The 20,029-nt window shown below is 45.6% G+C and overlaps 2 protein-coding genes across 8 annotated transcripts in view; one reads left to right on the top strand and one right to left on the bottom strand.

Moving 5' to 3' along the window:
* SAP130 (Sin3A associated protein 130) overlaps positions 1-9,600 on the bottom strand; it is a 57,272-nt gene extending 47,672 nt beyond the window's left edge. For 2 of the 7 annotated variants that reach the window (XM_037523150.2, XM_037523149.2), the window contains exons 1-4: positions 9,480-9,600; positions 3,296-3,534; positions 2,430-2,588; positions 1,154-1,265 (exon numbers count right to left, since the gene is read on the bottom strand). In XM_037523150.2, the coding sequence (XP_037379047.1) occupies positions 1,154-1,265; positions 2,430-2,588; positions 3,296-3,534; positions 9,480-9,588 (619 nt within the window). In that variant the 5' untranslated portion in view covers positions 9,589-9,600. The remainder of the gene's footprint in view (positions 1-1,153; positions 1,266-2,429; positions 2,589-3,295; positions 3,535-9,479) is intronic. The other 5 variants (XM_037523144.2, XM_037523141.2, XM_037523147.2 and 2 more) reach the window with 4 other exon arrangements.
* Positions 9,601-11,480: 1,880 nt separating this feature from the next.
* UGGT1 (UDP-glucose glycoprotein glucosyltransferase 1) overlaps positions 11,481-20,029 on the top strand; it is a 149,347-nt gene continuing 140,798 nt past the window's right edge. The window contains exon 1 of the mRNA XM_037523151.2: positions 11,481-11,545. Coding sequence (XP_037379048.1) covers positions 11,488-11,545 — 58 coding nt within the window. The 5' untranslated portion in view covers positions 11,481-11,487. The remainder of the gene's footprint in view (positions 11,546-20,029) is intronic.

Genomic DNA, 20,029 nt, shown 5'->3' on the forward strand with positions numbered 1-20,029 from the left:
TGACTGTACCCAGTGCTTGCATAAATAAATAAATAAATAAATCTTTAAAAAAAGAAAAAAGAAAAAAGAAAACCAGTGTGAAGCCACTGTCCTGATCAGGCCATGGCACCAGCAGTGTGACTGCCAGAGAGTGTTCCCTGAGCCACCACTGCATGCACCCTCAGTGCAACTGTCACACACTGGCAAAAGGCCAACGCTGCTTTAATATTTACATGAAATCAGTTTTGACCTCAGACTCCCTTGCGGGCTCAATTCTGAGCAGCACTGTGTTATGTTATGACCAAGTTAATCTGGTTTTGCATTTGTTGCCATGATTTTGCCAACAATGATTTTACACTCTCCAACAGAAGTTAACAACATCTAGTTAAATTATTGAGAAAACTCACTAAATTTAACACCTTACAAACTTTTAGAACTTAATTGTAAGAATAAATTTTTCTTACTGTTATTGTAAAAAAAGATTGAGTACACCTTATCACTAAACGTTAAAAATTCTCAGCATTAAAAAAAAAAATCATTATTGATATTATGATTTATTAAACTGAAGACCATGATTAGAATATCATAGTTTTAAGGAGTTCTTCATTATAAAGGACAATTTTTGGACCATGCTTTAGAGACCCTCAAGAATATTTTTAAATTAAAATTTTTGAAATTTGCCTTAAACTTACACACACTTTTCTTTTTTTTTTAAAAAAAGATTTATTTATTTATTTATACAAGCACCGGGTACAGTCAGAAGTGTGGGACGGTGAGAGGATTTACCAGAGCCAGAGCGGGGAACAGAACAGGCAGACTGATGAAGTACACTGCTGAGGGGAGTAGCGGGCACAGCAGGAGAGGTCTGCGCGCCATGTGGGACCCTTGCCGGAGGCTGGGGATTGAACCGGCGCTGCAGAGGTTGCGGGCAGCTTCACAGCCCAGTGCTCAACCGCTGTGCCACCGGGGAGGCCCACACACACACTTTTTCTCTCTCACGCAGTGCAGCAACTATAATAAGCACATATTAGACCATGCTAAAAATGCACACCGCTTCCTTCTGCTGTCTTGCAACTTTAACTGATTCTGGTTATGTTTTATGCTACCATATCTTCAACCAAATGTTTAAATGTCAATGTATTTTGAGAGTTTGAACAAAACGGTCAGTCTTTACCTCGAGGTAAGTGAGTAGCTCCGATGTGAAGCGGGGGTCCAGGAGCATTGCTGCGAATAATAGACATCTGCACATTCGTGGTCATGATGTGATGCAGGTTACTGGGATGTCCCTGCAAGAAATAGGATGTGATGTTATTTTCACGTGTTTGGTCTTAGCCAGTGGAACTTAGCCACTGCTTCTAGGATGTCAACTGATTCCAAATGTTGTTCCTTTCAGGTAGTAAGCACCCCAAGGGAAAGAATATTGGGCTGTCTTTTTTACACAGCATACTGCTTTAGGCCAACAGACCTGTGCAAGTGACTGTGAGGGCCCACCAACAGCCTCCAGTCCAGTGAGCTGCTAGATATGGAACAGATGACATACCTCACTGTCCACTTTTGGACACACTCATCTCAGTATTAGTCTGCCATACTTGTTCTTCTGCCTTTGTTGAAGCTTTTTTCCTATTTTCACTATTTCCTGTACATGCCACTGCATTCATTCATTCTTTGTGCTATACAGAATTTCTAAAAAAAATTATCCGACAGGTACTCCCCTATCAAATCTACAAATCACCCCTGAAATGTCCCTTCCATTCATTCTCCCAACGCAGGTGCCAGTGCTGCTCAGGTAGGGGGGTTCCAGTACTTTTAGCAGTATGACAAAAAGGTAAACTATAGTGCATCTTTTTGGAATACCTTTTTTTTTTTTTTTCGTGAACACGTGAAGGGAAAGTTTTGAGATTCAGGTCTGTTCCCCTCCCCTCCAACTGGAAGTAATTTAACTAAATAAGTTAAATGTCTATTATAGAGTAAGACTGTTAAGTCTAAAAAAAAAATTTTTTTTTAACTTAGAACATGAGACTTGAAAATAAATTTTCATGACTGGTGGGCTGTTTGAGGAAACCCATCCAAGAGATGCAAATTCACACTCCTCAGAGAAGAACCTAGTGAAACACTGCTATAGGCTGTTCTCACCCCCCCATTACCCAGCACAACTAGAAACTGAGCCCCTCGAAGACCTGGCCTTTCTTAGCCAGACTGTTGTCTGACACTGAGGCTAGTGCCCCCCACACAGTAGGTGCTCAATACATAGCACGCCACTAAGTACATGGACTTCTACTACCTGGAGCGGGCCTTCCCTCCCAAACCTGCTATGTTCCTCTTAAAGATATCAGTGACTACAAAATATTTTATTTAGTACAGTGCCTAATATACTGCTGGCATTTGATAAATTATAATCAACAGTTTGGCATCTCAGTTCAAAAAACCCAGCAATTTAAGAGGAAAAAAACCTGTTGTCCACTGATTGTTGCCACAGGAATGGCTGAAGCTTGAGGGATGCTGCTCTCCATGGTAACGGTAACCTGCCCGGGAACCTTGGGGGGAAGTGACAAGGCAGAAGGTGGAGCAGGAGCAATGGGACGGCTAGGCATGGTGGGCTTCGGGGGTGGCTGCAAACAGAAAACCACACGAAACACATCAGTAGCTTTTTACCAGTGACGCACTTTATGCTACAGTTAATAGTCTACAAATTAAACCTGCAAAGTGCCAGGAAAGATGTCAGAAGCCTTACATATCATATCAGCATCAGAGTTTTTCTGCTGAAGTACTAGCATTTCCATTTTACAGATGAGGAAACACGAAGCCAAGGCCAAGTGAGTTGCTCAAAGCCACACAGTTAAAAACTAGAACTGGGAAGAAAGCAAAAACTAGAACTGGGAAGAAAGCCCAGATCTGCATAGCTCGGAGCCTAATTCTTTCTCCTAGACAATGCTGCCTCCCAAGTTTGGGCAGAAGTAAACAAAACCACCAGTGCCTTGAAACATAACTACAAGGTAATACACCAGGTGACATTCTTCAATACCCCCCTATTAGAAAGCTATTAAAACACACCTTGGAGTATCACTCCAAGATAAAAACTGACTTAACACGCCCATAACGTGAATAAAATCAATGTTGAGTGAATACTAGAAAAGATCCTGTGATGCCAACTGCCACACAAGACTAGGCACTGCAGAACAGCACAACTCTGAGTTACAGAGAAAAGCTGAATTGATAGGTTAAAAATAACATGAGCCTATGACTTCGTGAAAACTGTCAGGAATATTAGCCAGCCTTTAGCTGTGGTTCAATGTGAAATTTTAAACCTCTCCGTTACCTTCATAAGTCCCTCCGAAAATGAGAGTGGCACTGCTGGCGTCAGATGTGCTGGTGGGGCTGTCACTGTGACAGGTGTGCCCGATGCAACAGCATGGTGTGTAGACAACATCTGCACCTGTGGATAAGGCCTTACCACTACAGGCTCTTGCTTCTCTTCTCGGGACTGTAGGGAGCTGCTGGAACCACCCATGTGCTCCCTGGCAGTGACTTCAGCATCTCGACTAGATTCTTCATTGACTAGGAAAAACATTAAGGGTAAAACAGCACGTCACAGCCTTCCAACATTAACTGATGCAACAGCACATAGAAAGTCATGAGTCTCTCAGGATTGATAAATGTGAGTCCTTGTGAAAACTTCTTAACAAGGAGAAATGGACATTACAATCCCATATGGAGATCATATCCAAAAGGCATGCTTGTGGCAGACAGAACTTGTTCTAAATGTTGTAGTTTGCCCACTCCTATGAACAAAGAGGCTGACAACTACCTAAAATGAACTCATGTAGTTGAAGTACAATACAAAAAATATTTTTTTTTAAATATTTTAAAAATTTCAAAAGCCTTTGAAGGATAATGAAAATCTTATATTCAAGAACATGTAATTTTTCAAAACATATGTCTCAGTCCAAATTCCTGCAGAATTAACATGGGAATCTCTATGATTATTACAATGCATGTCCTTGGATATGCAACAATTCCACTTGCAGGAATGTATCCTACTGATACATAGCAAATGTGTAAAATCATTTATACATTAGATTACTGGTCTCAGCATTTTTATACTAGCAAAAGAACTGAAGAAAGCCCACAAGTCAATCAATAGGGTATGAGCTATATAAGCATACTCCCACAAGAAACTATGAAAACTGTAAAAATAAAACAAGCAAGCCTTTAAGGATACAGAAATGAAAAGAAGAATGAAAAAGTAAATGAAATACATACAAGCGTATGTATTTACATTTGAATATGGATAACATATCAAAATCATCTTAACTGGAGAGAAAGACAGTGGATGACTACGAGATAGGACTGGGGGGACACTTTTCATTGAATGCTTTTTCTTTTGGAATTATGGGCCATAAAGACAAGTAACATTTAAATTTTACATTTAAAACATTCAGAAATGAATGTAATTGAGTTTGTAAAATATTTAGTCTTATTCATAATTTTTCTGAAATAACACTAACATTCTTATGGACATAAAAATTATAATTTGTATTATTTGGAGCACTACAAAGAAAGTAAAGCTGCTCCCAAATCTATGCCCCCAAGACACCAATATTTAATATTTTAGTAAAGCCTTCAGACATTTCCCATCTATTTCTGGGAGTGTTTTAATTTTTTATTGAACTAAAACTTTCATAAATACAAGTACACAAATATTAACTATGTAGCTCAATGGACTTTCACAGGCTTAAGTATACTTGAGTAAGTGCACTTACTCAGATCGAGATAGAACATTACTGCTTCTCAAAAGCCACCTGTTCAGCCCCATTCCACTCACTACCCCAACTTCTAACACTATGGATTACTGTTGCCTATCTTTGAATATTAGAGTCATAAAGGAATAGATCCTATTGTATAGGAATGAGATTCCCATGTTACCGCACATAGGCGTAATTTTTTTATTACCAACGATGCAAATAGGCCATTGTATGAATGATGACTTACACACTATGCAATTAATAGGCACTGATAGTTTTTTGCTATTTTGAATAAAAGTGTCAATGATATTCTTGTATGTTTCTTTTGGTGAATGCAGATACTGGATATAAACCCAGGAGTAGAAATGACGAATAATATGAAATATATACTGCATTATTTAAAAAATGCTAAATGGAATTCCATTGCATACATGTATCAGACCATCACAGCTTTTTAATCCATTTTATCAGGCACAGGCTTCTATTTACAAATTTTTGCTTTCATCAGTAACTCCAGGTTAAATATTTGTATGTACTTTGTGCCCTTGTTTCATGATCTCAAGAAAAAACTTCCAAGCGTACAAGTGCTGGGTGTAAAGATTTATGCATTTTGCAATACACTGACTTTCCAGACCATTTTATTGAGGATTACAATTTACATATAATAAAAATGGCTAATCTAAGATTACAGAGCTCAATGATTTTTTTTTTTTTACAAATTCTCTCATCTACCACCTAGGAGTAGAATTCAGGTCAAATGGTATGTGTGTTTAACTTTGTAAGTAACTGCCTATGAACTTTCAAAAATGGCTGTACCATCTTATAGTCCCATCAGCAGTGTCTTGTCTTAGAGCATCCTCATCAATTCTTGATAGACAGTCTCTCTAGTGGGTGTATAGTGGGTTATCTTTATATGGTTTTAATGAGCATTTCCAAGATGACTAGTAATACTGAACTTCTGTTCATGTGATCATAGGCCACATTTCATATATCTTCCTCTGTGAAGTATATGATTATATCTTTTGTCCATTATTCCATCAGCTTATTCAAGTACAATTTACTTACAAATTTCACTAATACTTTGTGTAAAATTAGATCATCTTCACAAAAGTGTAAAGTAGTGTAGCCACAACACAATCATGATACACCACAGTTTTCCATTCACTTCTTTCTGCAGTCAACTCTACCCCTCCCTTGCTCCCTCCCTCCCATCCTTAGTCCTTTGAAATCACTGATCACTTTCTATCACTACAGCTTTGTTTTTGCTGGAATTTTAAAAGAATAGAATCATTCAATACAAGGCTCTTTGTAGCAGACTTCTCTCTCAATATGTTGCTGAGGTTCTCACATGTATCAATCAGTAGTCTACCCCCGTCCTTTTTTTTCTTTTTGCAGAGTAGTATTTGATTGTATGGATAAACCAAACTTTGCTTATCTACTTACAGGTGATAAAATCTGGGTTGTTCTCAGTTTAGGGTTATTATGAATAAAGCTTCCACAAAAAGTGAAGTATTTTTTAGTATGACATACTTTTTTTTTTTACCTTGGGTAAATATCTAGGAATAGAATGCTGGGCAGTACAGTAAGTTTGAGTCTAATTTTATAAGACATTGCTAAACTGTTTTCTCAAGTGGCTAGATTTATTTTCCACTCCCACCAACAATGTATGAGTTGTACATGCTCCCAATCACATCAAAATTTAGTATTATCCATCTTTAATTTCAATCACTCTAAATGAATGTGTAGTTTTTCACTGTGCATTTGACTTGCATTTCCCTACTTATTGGTAATACTATCTTTCACGTTTCTCTGGCATTTATATAGTTTATTTGGTGTCTATTAAAATATTCTGCCCATTTAAAAAAATCAAGCTGTGTGTCTTTTTACTGAGCTATGAGTTCTATATATATTCGTAATTTAAGTCTTTCAAAATGTTTTTGTCACAAACGTATTCTCTTAGCATGTACTTTGTCTTTTTATTTTGATAATGGCATCTTTTGAGAGCACCCATTTTTAACTTTGATGAAGCACAATGCATTACTTGCTTCTTTTATAATTAGTGTATTTTATGACTTAAGCAACTTTTATTTTCCCCAATGTCTCAGTCTCTCCTATGTTATCTTTTAGAAATTTTAAGTTTTACATTTAGGTCCATGATACATTTTGAGTTCATTTTTGCATATGACCAAGGCAAGGGTTAAGGCTGATGACTTCTTTTCCATATGGACATTGTGGAGTTAAATTAGTATCTGGGTGAAGAGATGACCATTTCTTTTGTTAAAATCAATTAACCATTACATGTGAGTGTATTTCTGGGTCTTTTACTTTGTTAAAATGATCTATCTTTCTATCTTTCTGTCAGTATCATATTATCTTGGTTATTTATACAGTAAGTCTTGAAATATGGTAGTGGGGTGGTTCAATTTTCTTCTTTGTGTCAAAATTGCTTGGACCACTCCAGGTCATCTGGTTTAAACACAAATTTCAGATTCAGGCTGTCAATTTTTACAAAGAGGTTTGAGGAGATTTTGATTAGGATTTTTTTTAAATTTATACAGATCCTTCTGGGAAGAACTGGTATTTTAAAAATACAGAGTTTTCCAAACCACTAACATGACAAATCTTTTCATTTACCTAGATCTTTTTCCTCTCACAAATGGTTTTTTTTTTTTTTTAAACATTTATTTATGCATACAAGATCTGGGGCACAGGCTAGAGGCATGAGGGGTAAGATGATTCACCAGAGACTGAGTGGAGAGCAGAACAGGCAGACCTACCGAAATACACTGCTGAGGGGAGCAGCGGGAGAGCCAGGAGAGGTCTGCTGCACCATATGGGCAGCTCCCTGACTGGGGATCAAACTCATGCTGCAGTGGCTGTGGATAGCATCATAGGCTGTGTCTTAATGTAACAGACATTTTAAATTTTTCATTTTCATTTACTTTTAGAAATAAAATTGATTTTGTATATTGAACTTTTATCCTGCAAGCTTTACAAAATTCACCTTTTTTTTTTTTTTTTTTTTCAAAATTCACCTTTTTAACAATTTTTAAAATTCTCTCTGATTCTCTGTATATCTAATCATGCTGTTTGTGAATAAAAAGCTTTACTGCTGTGGGGCCTCCCTCGTGGCACAAAGGGTTAAGTCTCAGTACTATGAAGATATAGGCAGCCACTACAGCACTACCCACATGGCACAGCAGACCTGTCCAGCACTACCCACACGGCACAGCAGACCTGTCCTGACTTGCCTGCTGCTCCCCTCAGCAGTGGATTTCCGTGTATCTGCCTGTTCTGCTCCCCACTCTGTCTCTGGTGAATCCTCTCACCCACCCCTCTTCTGCACCTCAGGCCTACACCCCAGCTCTCTTTCCCCGTTACTCAGATTTTCCCTTAATTATGTTTTTAAAGGAAGTAAACAATTTATACTTTCCTCAAAACTCATTTGTCCAGAAAGATTTTGATTTTTGACATTTTCATTGAGGAAAAAATTTACTGATCATTTCCCATTAAACTCTTTTTGCTATCATTTTTACCATTTCTTTCCACACATTTGGAATTCTAAAGAACTAAGAAAAGTTATTTCTCTAAAGAAAAAAATCTTAAAGCACTAGTTAAGAGATTTTAAGCCATACTGTGAACATGTACTAGAAATCATGATATGCTTAGGATTCCAAATTATGTTTTCTGGTTAAAAAACAACAAAAACTATAGAGAGAGATCTACTTATAGATAACTTCTACTTTCTTTTTCAAGAGCCACTAAAGGTAAAAACACATTCTACCTACTAGTAAAGCTATAGACAACTTTGGTCTCTATCAATGACTTCCTTTTTATCAAAATTTGAGGAAAATTATTGGCTATTTTAATTGAGCAGTATAATTCCTTTAAAAATCAATGTTCAAAACTATTCCCCTTAGCTGCGTTCCTTTAACTGCTGTGTTGTCAACTTACACCAAAGAGAAAATACTGCAAAATATATTTTAATGATTAAAAAACTTGAAGTGGGTCTACCAGAACTTGCTGGTCACCTCTTTGTGCCCAACACTGCAGCCAGGGCACACACCCAGGCGCTGTCACTCGGGGGCGTGCGGGCCTGGACTGGGGCTGAGGCGCAGTGACATCGGAGGTGACGTTCCAAGGAAGAACAAGAATCTGACAGATTAGAAATGAAGGTGAGGACGGTGGAAGAAGGAAGACAGAACCTGAAGTACCAAACTCAAGAAAATCGGGGACTTTTTATCTCGCATTTTGAAAACATGAGGCGCTATTACTAAGCAGGAGGAACAAAGCAGCTGGAAGTTACTTTAAGGCGAAAAAGAATTAAAATAAACCTGTATCAAAATCTACGCCGGCAGGAGGGCAGCGGAGCCACAGAGCACACGGCTGCACGCGCGAGGGCTCCGAGGCGGGGGAGCAACCCAGGCCTCCCGCTCACGTCCCCCGACGACCTGGACACCCGGGGGAGTGTCCGGAGGCCTCCCCAGCGGACGCTGGGCCGAGAGCGCAGGCCCGTAGCCCGCACGGCTCCGCGGGGGCGGCTCCGCGGTGTCCCTGCCCTGGAGCCCACCGCGAGCAGCCCCCGCCCACAGCGCCACGGCCTGGCCCAGGGCCCCCGGAGGGCAGGGCGGAGGGCCGGGAGCCGGGCGCCCCGCAGCAGCTGCAGCCGCAGCGAGGGCCTCAGGCCGGGCAGGGCGCTGGGGCGGAGGCCGGGCGGGGCGGCCCTCTCCACGGCGCGGGGGTGGCGGGGGGTCTCACCTGCGGCGGCGGGGCTCAGCAGGCCCGGGGCGCCGCCGGCCATCTGCGCGGGCGCCGGGCCGAGCCCCGCGGCGGGGGCGCCGAGCCGCGGGAACTGCTGCGAGCTCATCTCCGGGCGCGGGCGTCGCGGCTGCGGGCGGGCGGGTCGGCGACGGGGCGTGCGCGCGTCCTCGGGCCCGACGACTCCCCTCGGGAAGGCACAGGCGGTGTTCTCCGGCGCGCCCCGCTCACTCCCCGGCGTCCCCGCCCCCCAAGCGCCCCTCAACCCCCCGGCGCCCCGCGTTTGGGGCCGCCTCGGCTCTGGGGGCGCCGGTCCCCCAGCCCCGGGCGCCCCGCGGCACGCCCCCGGCCGCCGGAAGGCCGGGGCTCCGGGGCTCCGCGCCGCTCCCCTGCAGCCACCGGGCGCGGGTGCCGCGGGGGGCCATGCCGGCGGCGGCGCGGGAGCCCGAGGCCCGGGAAGACGCGCCCCGCGCCCCGCCGCCGGGCGCCCCGGCCCCTTTCCCGGAGCCCGCCCCCGCGCGCCCATTGGCCCGTCGCCGGGCGCGTCACTCCGGGGCCCGCGCCAATCCGCGGCGGCGGGAGCGCTACGGTCCCGCCCCCTCCCGCCGCCTGCCAGCCAATCAGGCGCGAGCTTCGTCCGGGCCGCCCGAAGCGCTGGCACCCGGGCCAATGGCAGCGGGAGAGGCGCGCTCCAGCGAGGGGGCGGGGCCGGGAGGCCACGCCCCGGCCGGCTCTGAAAGCGGCGGGCGCAGGGCCCGGATGTGGGGAGTCACTTTAAACTGCTCCGGGAGCCAAACTCCCTGGGCCGGCCGCCCGCCCGCCCGCCCGCCCGCCCGCGCCCCGCGCCCGCCTGCCCGCGCCCGCCACGCCCCCGCCCGCCGCCCGCGCCCGCCGCCCGCCGCGGCCCCGCCGCCGCCCGCCGCTGCCGGGCCGGCGCCGCGCCCGCAGCCGAGCAGCCCAAGCTGCAGCCGCAGCAGCCGCGGCGCCGCTGCCCTTCCCCGGGGACGCGCGCGGGACGGACGCCGCAGCCCGGGCCCGCCCCGCCCCTCGCCCCCGCCCCGCCTCCCGGGCGCGCCCCGCCGCTACCTGCGCGCTGCGCCGAGGGGCCGCCGCGCCGCCGAGCTCGCTCCGTGCGCTCCCGCCGCTGGGCCGCCGTCCTCGGGTCCGGACCCGCCGCCGCCGGGGCGCGAGCGCTCTGCCCCCGCCCGCAGCAGCGCCGCCGCTTCCGCCGCCGTAACGAGCCTCGCGCCTATTGGCCAGTGCAGGCTCCGCCCTCCTCGGACCGGCCAGTCACAGCTCGCCGTGAAGCGCACAGCGGAGGGCCCGCCCCCGGGCCGCAGAGGCCTCCGGGAAACGTAGTCCCGGCGGCCCGGGGCGGGCCTGGGCGGGGCGTCCGGGCCGCCCCGCGCGACTCACACGCCTCCCGGGGTCGGGGCAGCTGCTCCGTCCCGTCGGGGACGGGGTCCCGCCCTCGGGGGCCCCGGGACTCTGGACCCCCGCGGCGGGCGGGGCGCGGACGAGGAGCGCGGCGCCGTTCGAGCGAGCCGGGGCCCGCGGCAGGGCCGGGCTTGGCCTCGTGGGGCCGCCGCGCTCCCGCCTCGGGGCCGCCCGCGCCCGCCGGCGCCCGCGCGCCTGGACAGCCCGGGGCGGGGGCCGGGGCGGCGCGGGCTCTCGCGGCGGGACGGCGTCTCCCGCCTCCGGGGCGCCGCGGCGGGGGCGGCGGAGGGAACGGAGCGCCCCGCGCCCCCCCAGCCCTTCCCTCCCAGCACCTCTGAGTCCTTAAAGCGCCCCCCGCACCTCTGGCCCGGACCCCGGCTCTGGCAGCGTCGAGAAATAAACATCCTAAAGCCCTGCGCGTGACTGACGGGACGGCCCGGCGGGCCCCCGCGCCCCGCCGGGCCTGGCCGCGCCAGGGGTCCCCGAGGACCCGGCTCCGGGGCCCCTGCAGCGCCCCGCCCCGTTCCGGGCTCGGCGCGGCCCCCGCGTCTGCGGGCGGGCGGGGCGCGTCATGTCTGCCGGGCCGGGGCGTCCTCACCGACCCGGGCATGGACTCTTCTCGACGAATGGTGAGCGGTGGTTTTTTTTTTTTTTTTAGGAATAAGGAGTTTTTAAATGAAGGCACATGCATTTTTTAGACATAATAGTGCACACTTAGTAGAAACATCAGTGTAACCGTAATTCCATAGGCAGTGGGGAAACCCAAAAATTCGTGTGACTTGCTTTCCAGCTTTCCTGGCTTCCGTGCGGTTGTCTGCAGCCCAAAGCATAACACTTCTGTGTAGCGTTTTCAAGGTTCCAACCTCTTTCAGTGCTGCACTCTCTTCCTAACTGGTTTCACACGCTCCTCACAGTGTCTTATATTCTCGAAAATGACTCAAAGCTTAACCTATGTGGTGACTTCTCTTTGAGTTATACATCCACGGTCCCACCTGCTATCCCAATCCATATACGTGGGTTTTACAAACCCTCGAAGCACAACATAGTGAACACCATTACTCATCTGCCTCAGTTATGTGTTCCTCCTCTTGATTTCTGGGTTTGCTTAATGACATCATTATTCTTTGTGTCTTTGGTTTTATTCTTGTTATTTTCCACTCTTTCATCTTGAAAAGTAACTTTTGTACCCCATTTCCAATTACATCTGTAGCCTAAGCAAGCTTTCACTATTTCTTACCTGAACAACAGTGGTGCTGCCCCCTCTCAAATTTCTTCTTTCTGTCCTCCAGAGAGTTCTTTCTCTAAAGTACTAAGCTGAGTATCCCTCCCATCCATGATAATCCAATAACTTCAGAATACAGAATACATTCAATCCCCCTAAGTGTAGTATTAAGGCCCATAATAGTTTTGTCCCCCCTCCTCTGCAAGGGATTTAATAATAGTTTCCACCAATTCTCCACAGTTTGTCTTCAGGGGTTTTACTCAACCTTTCAGCAGTCATCTACTAGAGCACAGCCAGTTGTACAATGCCCAAGTGAAAAGAAAATTATTTGTCTTCTCCAAGAAGCCTTCTTTGAATTCTTCTCCTTCACCCACCCAACTGGATACTTCTGTGGAAACTTAGTACCTCTGTTATAGCAGTAACCTGTCTTCCATGTATTCTTTCTGGAATAGGTAGAAATAGAAATCACTCATCTTTATAATTGCTTACCAAAGGAAGGATTCACTAAATATTAACAGTATAGTCACACATCCTTGGTACATGAATGAAACCTTGATTTTGTTTAGTTCCTAGGAACAGTTTCTGCTACTTTATTCACCACTATTTCAATAGCCTCAAATAGTGGACCTCAAATAGCCTCAAGAAGTGGACAATTGAGGAAATAATTTCACTGATGGTTTATTGTTAGGGTTTAAAATTCCCACTCACTGAGTCTTTTTTGTGTTTTGGTCAGTCTGAAATTGTCTCAGGTATTAGAGCCCCTTGACAGTTTCAAGGACTTAATAGTATATTGGTTTCTTGAGAATGATGTAGTCTGCACGTGATAGTTTCGGTGGATTGAGCAAAGGGCCAGCAGATGCCACCTCTGGTGGATGACTACTTAAAGATGGGCAAGTAACTACTACCCTTTGCCCACAAGGAGTACAAGCTGGTAATGCAGATGTCCTGTGGTGGTCAGGCAAGTGTCAGCAGGTAGTCTGCAAGGTTGGAGGCATTCTGGTGGGCTTTTGCCACTGATTCCAGATGACTCTCAGTCTGTCAGAGCCTGGGTGCTCTAGAGATAATGAATTTTTTGTTCTTTTAAGTCTAAAACTCCCTTTTGCCCAACTCTCCATCCATAGAAACCCTAGTCCCTTCCAGTTCACTCATCTGTAAAATGAGAATGCCAATAATTATCTCAATGTTACTATATAAATTAAATGAGTCATGCATAGAAGGGATGTGAAGCTTTTGAACTTACTCACATTCATTGTTTTTATAATCATTGTCTGTTTATTACCCAAGCCAAACTCAGCATCTCTATTCTCCCTCATGATCCCCCTTCTGGTGTTCATGCCCCTGCATAATTCCTAGAGGGCCTGATGAAGCTGCCATGTGGCTCCGGCAATAAGGACCTGCAGGTGGCCTGCAGGCAACTTCTAGGAGTTGAGGGTGTTTTCCAGCCAAACACCTGCAAGAAGATCAGGCCTACAGAGCAACAGAATGAATTCTGCCAACAATCTGAATGAGCTTGGAAGCTCCCTTAGTCAAACTTTCAGATGAGAGCCTAGCTATAACTATAACTAAGAGGCTGAGCAGAGTAAGCTAAGACACACTAGACACCTGATACACAGAAACTGAGATAATAAATGTGGGTTGTTCTAAGCTGCTACTTTGTGGTAATTTGTTACACAACAATAGCTAATACTTCAAGAGTAAGGTCATCTCTGACTCTAGTGTAGCTGTTCTAGGCCATCTGGAAGGAAAGTTATCTGCAAACTAGGAGGAATACAATTAACCAACCTTCTCAATTCTCTCCAGAATTTGCAAATGTTGAGGAGAGACAAGTAGAAGGAACAGAAGCTGAAAAACCTGAGTACCATGAAAGTTATACGAAAGTTACACCAAAAACAGGCTGAAGTCATAAAACAGAAAATGACAGCATGGAATTTCCAGGGACAACTGGCAGAGTGCTTCTAGAAGAAGAAACAGAGAGGGACCAATTTGATAGGCAGTAGGTGGGAGATGGAGAAAGATCTCTTAGGGAGCCAGAATAACCTGCTAACTCAGACTCTGGAACCTACCAGGAGCCTCATGGGTCTTCCTTTGCAACTCACTCTTCCAGAGACAGAATGAACATCCATCTCCTTTACAGGCATGCATAAAGCTAACTTGATAAATTGCATCAACTCTAGTGAGTTTCTCATAGCCAAATGTGGAGGCTGAAGGTAGGCATTGTAGTGTTAATAAGGTGTGATTGTACAATCTATAAAGGTATGATTACTACTTCTGCTCTTTCAAATTTCGTCTACTGCTTCATGATCCAAGTTGACAGCACTAACTCAAGCCATGGTCTCTGTTTTACCCGCAGTGAACTTCAATTAAATCCTGATCATGACCAGCCAGAGCCAACACAGGCCCTGCAGGTTGAGGTCAAAGTCCTCCACAAAGCTATTCTCACTTCAGGTGTCACCTGACTCAGGGGGTTTCCTGGCTACCTGTACTTCTGACTGGCCAAAAATTCAGGTGTTCCCATTAATTTGATCAGCAATTGCTAGGATGACTCACAGAACTCAGGAAAGCTCTAGTCTTACCATTATAATGCTCCCGAAAGGGAGCACAGAGCTGCTATCATCCTGCTTAAGATGTTCTACATCTGGTGTGTCAGTCCCTTGACAAAACCAAGTCAGACTGGTGGCAGAAAGAGTTTATCACTTGGCTCAGATCAACGTGGTGATGAAGGGATGCCAGGCTCAAGCCCTCCCATAAAAACATCTGACAGGGGCCTCCCTGGTGGCGCAGCGGTTGAGCACTGGGTTGCGAAGCTTCCCGCAGCCTCTGCAGCGCCAGTTCGATCCCCCGCTGCTCCCCGGCCACCAGAGGAGGGTCCCACATGGCGTGCAGACCTCTCCTGCCGCCCGCTGCTCCCCTCAACAGTGTACTTCGGTCCTTCTGCCTGCTCTGCTCCCTGCTCTGGCTCTGGTTAATTCTCTCACCCTCCCGCGCTTCTGACTGTACCCAGTGCTTGTATAAATAAATAAATAAATAAACAAATAAATAAACAAACAAACAAATAAATCTTTTAAAAAAAAATCTGACAGGGAGAAATAATGGTGAGTTCCTGGCGGGACCCAGACACGTTAGACAAACTTGGTAAATCTGGTGATTTGCCCGGATGCAGAGGAAATGTGAAAAGAGAGGGGAAGGAGAGAAATCATTAGACCCCTACTCCCCTCCCCCCCAAGCCAGATCACTTTATTTAGAAGAAAAGGAGGAAAAGCTTGGAGGCAATGTCACCCCAAGAATCCTGGGACATCTGAGAAGTCCAGACAGTGACAGGTAGATGAACGAGGCTTGGCAGCACATGGCACAGGCACACAGGGCCAGGTGCTGGTCCCCTTTATTACGGCGTGTCCCTCCCTTCCCCCTCCTGGAGACTGCTGGGACCATTTACCTGGTGGCACTTACTAGCAGGCAGGACATCAAGAGGAGCCTCAAAGGCCTGATACCTACAATGGGGGCCTCTCGGTACCCCAAGCCCTCAGGTGAAGGAGGCCGGAGGAGCTCCATCACCTGCCCAACCACCTCACAGGCCCAGAAAGAGTGCCAACCCCCCCTCACCCACACCCACACTTCATTCCCTGCCCTTCTGTGCTTGTTTCTTTTACCCCTGGGAAGACCATCATACTCAGCCTAGGGCACCCCCAGGGGACGAGGCAGAACAGCAAGGACTTCAGAGGCCTGAGAAGTGACTCTTCCCCCATCTGTTTCTGTCTGCTCACTGGTCAGTGGGTTGTCTGCTGTTCCTTTCCGCCTTTTGTATTTATATTTTTTAATTCACCTATTTTTCTATTTTTTTAGCATTTTTTGTTTTTTTTTTAAGATTTTATTTATACAAGAACTGGGGTACAGGTCAGAGGCACGGGGAGGGGGTGGGGGGGAAGAGGATTCACCAGAGACAGAGTGGGAAGCAGAACAGGCAGACGGACTGAAGACACTGCTGAGGGGAGCAGCGGGTGAGACAGGAGAGGTCTGCGCACCATGTGGGTAGCTCCCTTGCCGGCCGGGAATTAAACCCACGCTGCAGAGGCTGCGGACAGCATCACAGCGCGGCACTCAATCCACTGCACTGCACCATCCTATTTTTCTTCTTTCTCTCCTTTAACATCGCTGCCACCGCGTCCTCTTCTCTGTTACAGTCTCTCCTCTCCCCGCATCTAGCCCTTTCTTTCTTCTCTCACCTTCATTCCTTACATTTCCTGGTCACCCGCCCCTTTCCTCTTCTCCCTTCTTTCACTCCTTATTCCCTTTCCATCCTGGTCTTCTGAGACACGCCTCGAGGGACCCAGCAGCTCAGCAGAGAAGCGCATCGCACCTCCGAGTGGACCTGGCCTCAGCATGTGTCTGCAGGTGGAGCACTCCACATGCAGCTCTCGACTACCACAGGCTGAGACGTCAGGTCCCATCCTACATGGTGGGGGCTGGAAAAGCAGGGGCTCCTGGAGCAAAGCAGAGCTCAGAACAGCACCTACCTTAATAGAAGAGTCTGGACTTATAGGTGGGAACTGCAGGAACCCCCAACTCCCAAGTCTGGTAACCCCCAACACCCTGGGAAGAGCGACGGGAACTACCACCTGCCTGGAGCAGGGGTACAGCTAACGAGAGAGGAAGGGGCAGCTACAAGAGCCCTCACCTACACCTCTACCCACCAGCCACAGCAGCTCAGACACTAGGCAGACACATCCACACCTCAGCAAGAGAAATCAGAAGTCATGCCCACCAGCACCAGCGGTACAGGAGCACTACAAACAGAGCAAAGCCAAAGGATAACAATGAGAAGAAAGAAATATACAAATGATCAAGCAGGCCCTTGTGGGAACAATACAACACAGAAAGAAAGTCAACCTCAAGAACCTGATAATACAGACATGGAAGACTATCTCCACCTAACAGAAAAAGAATTCAAAAAGGCCATAATGAAAACAAAGTGTTAAGAGTAAAACCAGAAAGAGATAAGATGTAATCAGTGAACTGAGGAAGAAAGTGAAAGAACTGGAGGATATCCAGAGATTAGCAGAGGAGCTCAAAAATTCTGGGAAAAGCCATGAAAATAGAAGAAATGGAAGAATGAATCAGTACTCTCAAAGATACAAACAAAAAGAACCAAGAAAGAAAAGTAAATGAAAGTACAGAGGAAAAAGAATGAAGGAACACTTCGAGAACTACCTGACACATTGAGGAAAGGAAATATAAGTGTCATAGGAATCCCAGAAGGTGAGGAGAGAGACTAAGGAACCGAGAAACTATTCAAGGAGATAATTGAAGAGAACTTCCCAAGCATGAAGAAGGAAATGAAAATAGACATACAGGAAGTGAGAAGAACACCAAATTACCAAAATGAAAGGAAAACTACAGCAAGACACATAATAGTAAAGTTTCCAAAGGTCCAAGACAAGTTAAAAATAATGAAACTGATGAGGGCAAAGAAACAGTTAACCTATAAAGGAAAACCAATCAGGCTAACATCAGACTTCTCTGAAGAAACAATATGGGCAAGAAGAGAATGGAGTGACATATTTAGCAAACTCCAAGTCAACAAATTCCAACCAAGAATACTTGACCCTGAAAAGCTCTTCTTCCTCTATGAAGAAAAAATAAAAACCTTCTCAAACAAAACCTCCAGAAATTAATTCCTACAAACTCCCACTCCAAAATATATTGCAAGAAACCCTAAAGCCAAAACCAGCAGAGGAATGAATAGGAAGAACAGAATGAGGTAAGGAATAAAATCACAAAAAGGCAAACAAAATAGCAAATACGGATGCCACTGTATCGATATTAACTAAATGTAAATGGACTAAAATCATCAATAAAAAGACATGGAGTAGCAGGATGGATTAAAAACAGAACTCAACCTTTTGCTGTCTACAGGAAGCACATTTAACTGCAAAAGATAAACATGGATTGAAAATAAAAGGAGGGAAAACAACCCTACAAGCAAATGGGCTAAAAAAGAAGACAGGAACTCCTATTCTTATGTCAGATAAATTAGACTCCAAACAAAAAGGTAAAAAGAGACATAAATGGTCACTACATAGATGTAGTGATTAAGGGGACAATACATAAAGAAGACATAACACAATCAACATATACTCACTAAATACAGGAGCACCAAAATATATCAGACAATTACTATCATTTCTGAAAACAGACATTAGAGAAAGTACATACGTAGTAGGAGACTTCAACACACCACTCTCACCAGTGGGTAGATCAAAGAGACAAAAACTAAGCAAGGACACTAGAGCTCTGAATAAGGACCTAGAACTCCTGGACTTAACAGACATCTATCGGATATTGCACCCAAATGAATCTGAGTATACATTTTCCTCAAGCGCCCATGGATCATTCTCCAGGATCAATCACATACTGGGTCACAAGACAAACATCAACAGATATACTAAGATCAAAATCATTCCAGCTATCTTCTCTGACCACAAAGGCATCAAACTAGAAGTAAACCATGGAGAGAAAGCAAGAAACCCTCCTACCTCATGGAGATTGAAACCCACACTACTGGAACATCATTGGATCAGTGAGATCAAAGAAGAAATTCAAAAATACCTGAGATGAACAACAATGAGAACACAACTCTCCAGACCATATGGGACACAGCAAAAGCAGTTATATGAGGAAAATATATAGCAATACAGGCGCACATCAAGAAACAAGAAAGGGGCTCCCTGGTGGTGCAGGTGGTTGACCACGGTGCTGTGAAGCTGTCCTCAACCTCTGCAGTGCCGGTTCAATCCCCGCTGGCTGCAGAGCAACCCACATGGCGCAGCAGACCTCTCCTGCCTCACCCGCTGCTCCCCTCAACAGTGTATTTCAGTCAGTCTGCCTGTTCTGTCTACTCTGTCTCTGGTGAATCCTCTCACCCCCCACACCTCTGGCCTGTACCCCAGTTCTTGTATGCATAAATAAATCTTAAAAAAAAAAAGAAACAAGAAATAACTCAAAGAAACAACCTAATTTCCCACCTTAAAGGACTAGAAAAAGAATTAAACCCCAAAAGTCAGTTGAAGAAAAGAAATAATAAAAAAGCACAAATAAAGTTAAAAAAGCAATCCAAAAAATCAATGAAACCAAAAGTTGGTTCTTTGAAAAATAAACAAAATAGACAAATCTCTAGCTAGACTCACAAAGAAAAAATGAGAGAAAGCATAAATAAATAGGATTGTATGAAAGGAGAAATTACAACAGATATAGCAGAAATCAAAAGAATGATCAGAGATTACTATGAACAGTTATATGCAAACAAGTTCAACTATCTAGATGAGATGGACAAATTCCTAGAACTATATAATCATCCAAAGCTAGATAAAGAACTAGAACACCTACAGACCAATTACAGTTAATTTATAGCAGTAATCAAAACCCTCCCCCAAAACAAAAGCCCAGGACCAGATGGCTTCACAAATGCATTCCACAATGTATTCAGAAACGAACTAATGCCTGTCCTACACAAACTCTTTCAAAAAATTGAGAAGGAAGGAATACATTTTATGAAGGCAACATAACACTAATACCCAAACCAAACAAGGACAACACACAAAAAAGAAAACTATAGGGCCACCGTGGTGGTGCAGGGGTTAAAGACAGCACTATCAAGTTATTGCCAGCTACTGCAGCACGAGTTCCATTCCAGGCCTGCCAGGGAGAAACCCACATGGCACAGCAGACCTGTTTCCTGCTGCTCCCCTCAGCAGTGTATTTCAGTAGATTCGCCTGTTCTGCTCCCCACTCTGTCTTTGGTGAATCCTCTCGCTTATACCCCAGTTCTTATATGCATAAATAAATAAATCTTTTTTTTTTTTTTTAAGAAAACTACAGGCCAGTCTCTCTAATGAAC

Source organism: Talpa occidentalis, unplaced genomic scaffold (assembly GCF_014898055.3).
Source record: "Talpa occidentalis isolate TD23 unplaced genomic scaffold, MPIMG_talOcc4v2.1 talOcc4.3, whole genome shotgun sequence".
Lineage (NCBI taxonomy): Eukaryota > Metazoa > Chordata > Mammalia > Eulipotyphla > Talpidae > Talpa > Talpa occidentalis.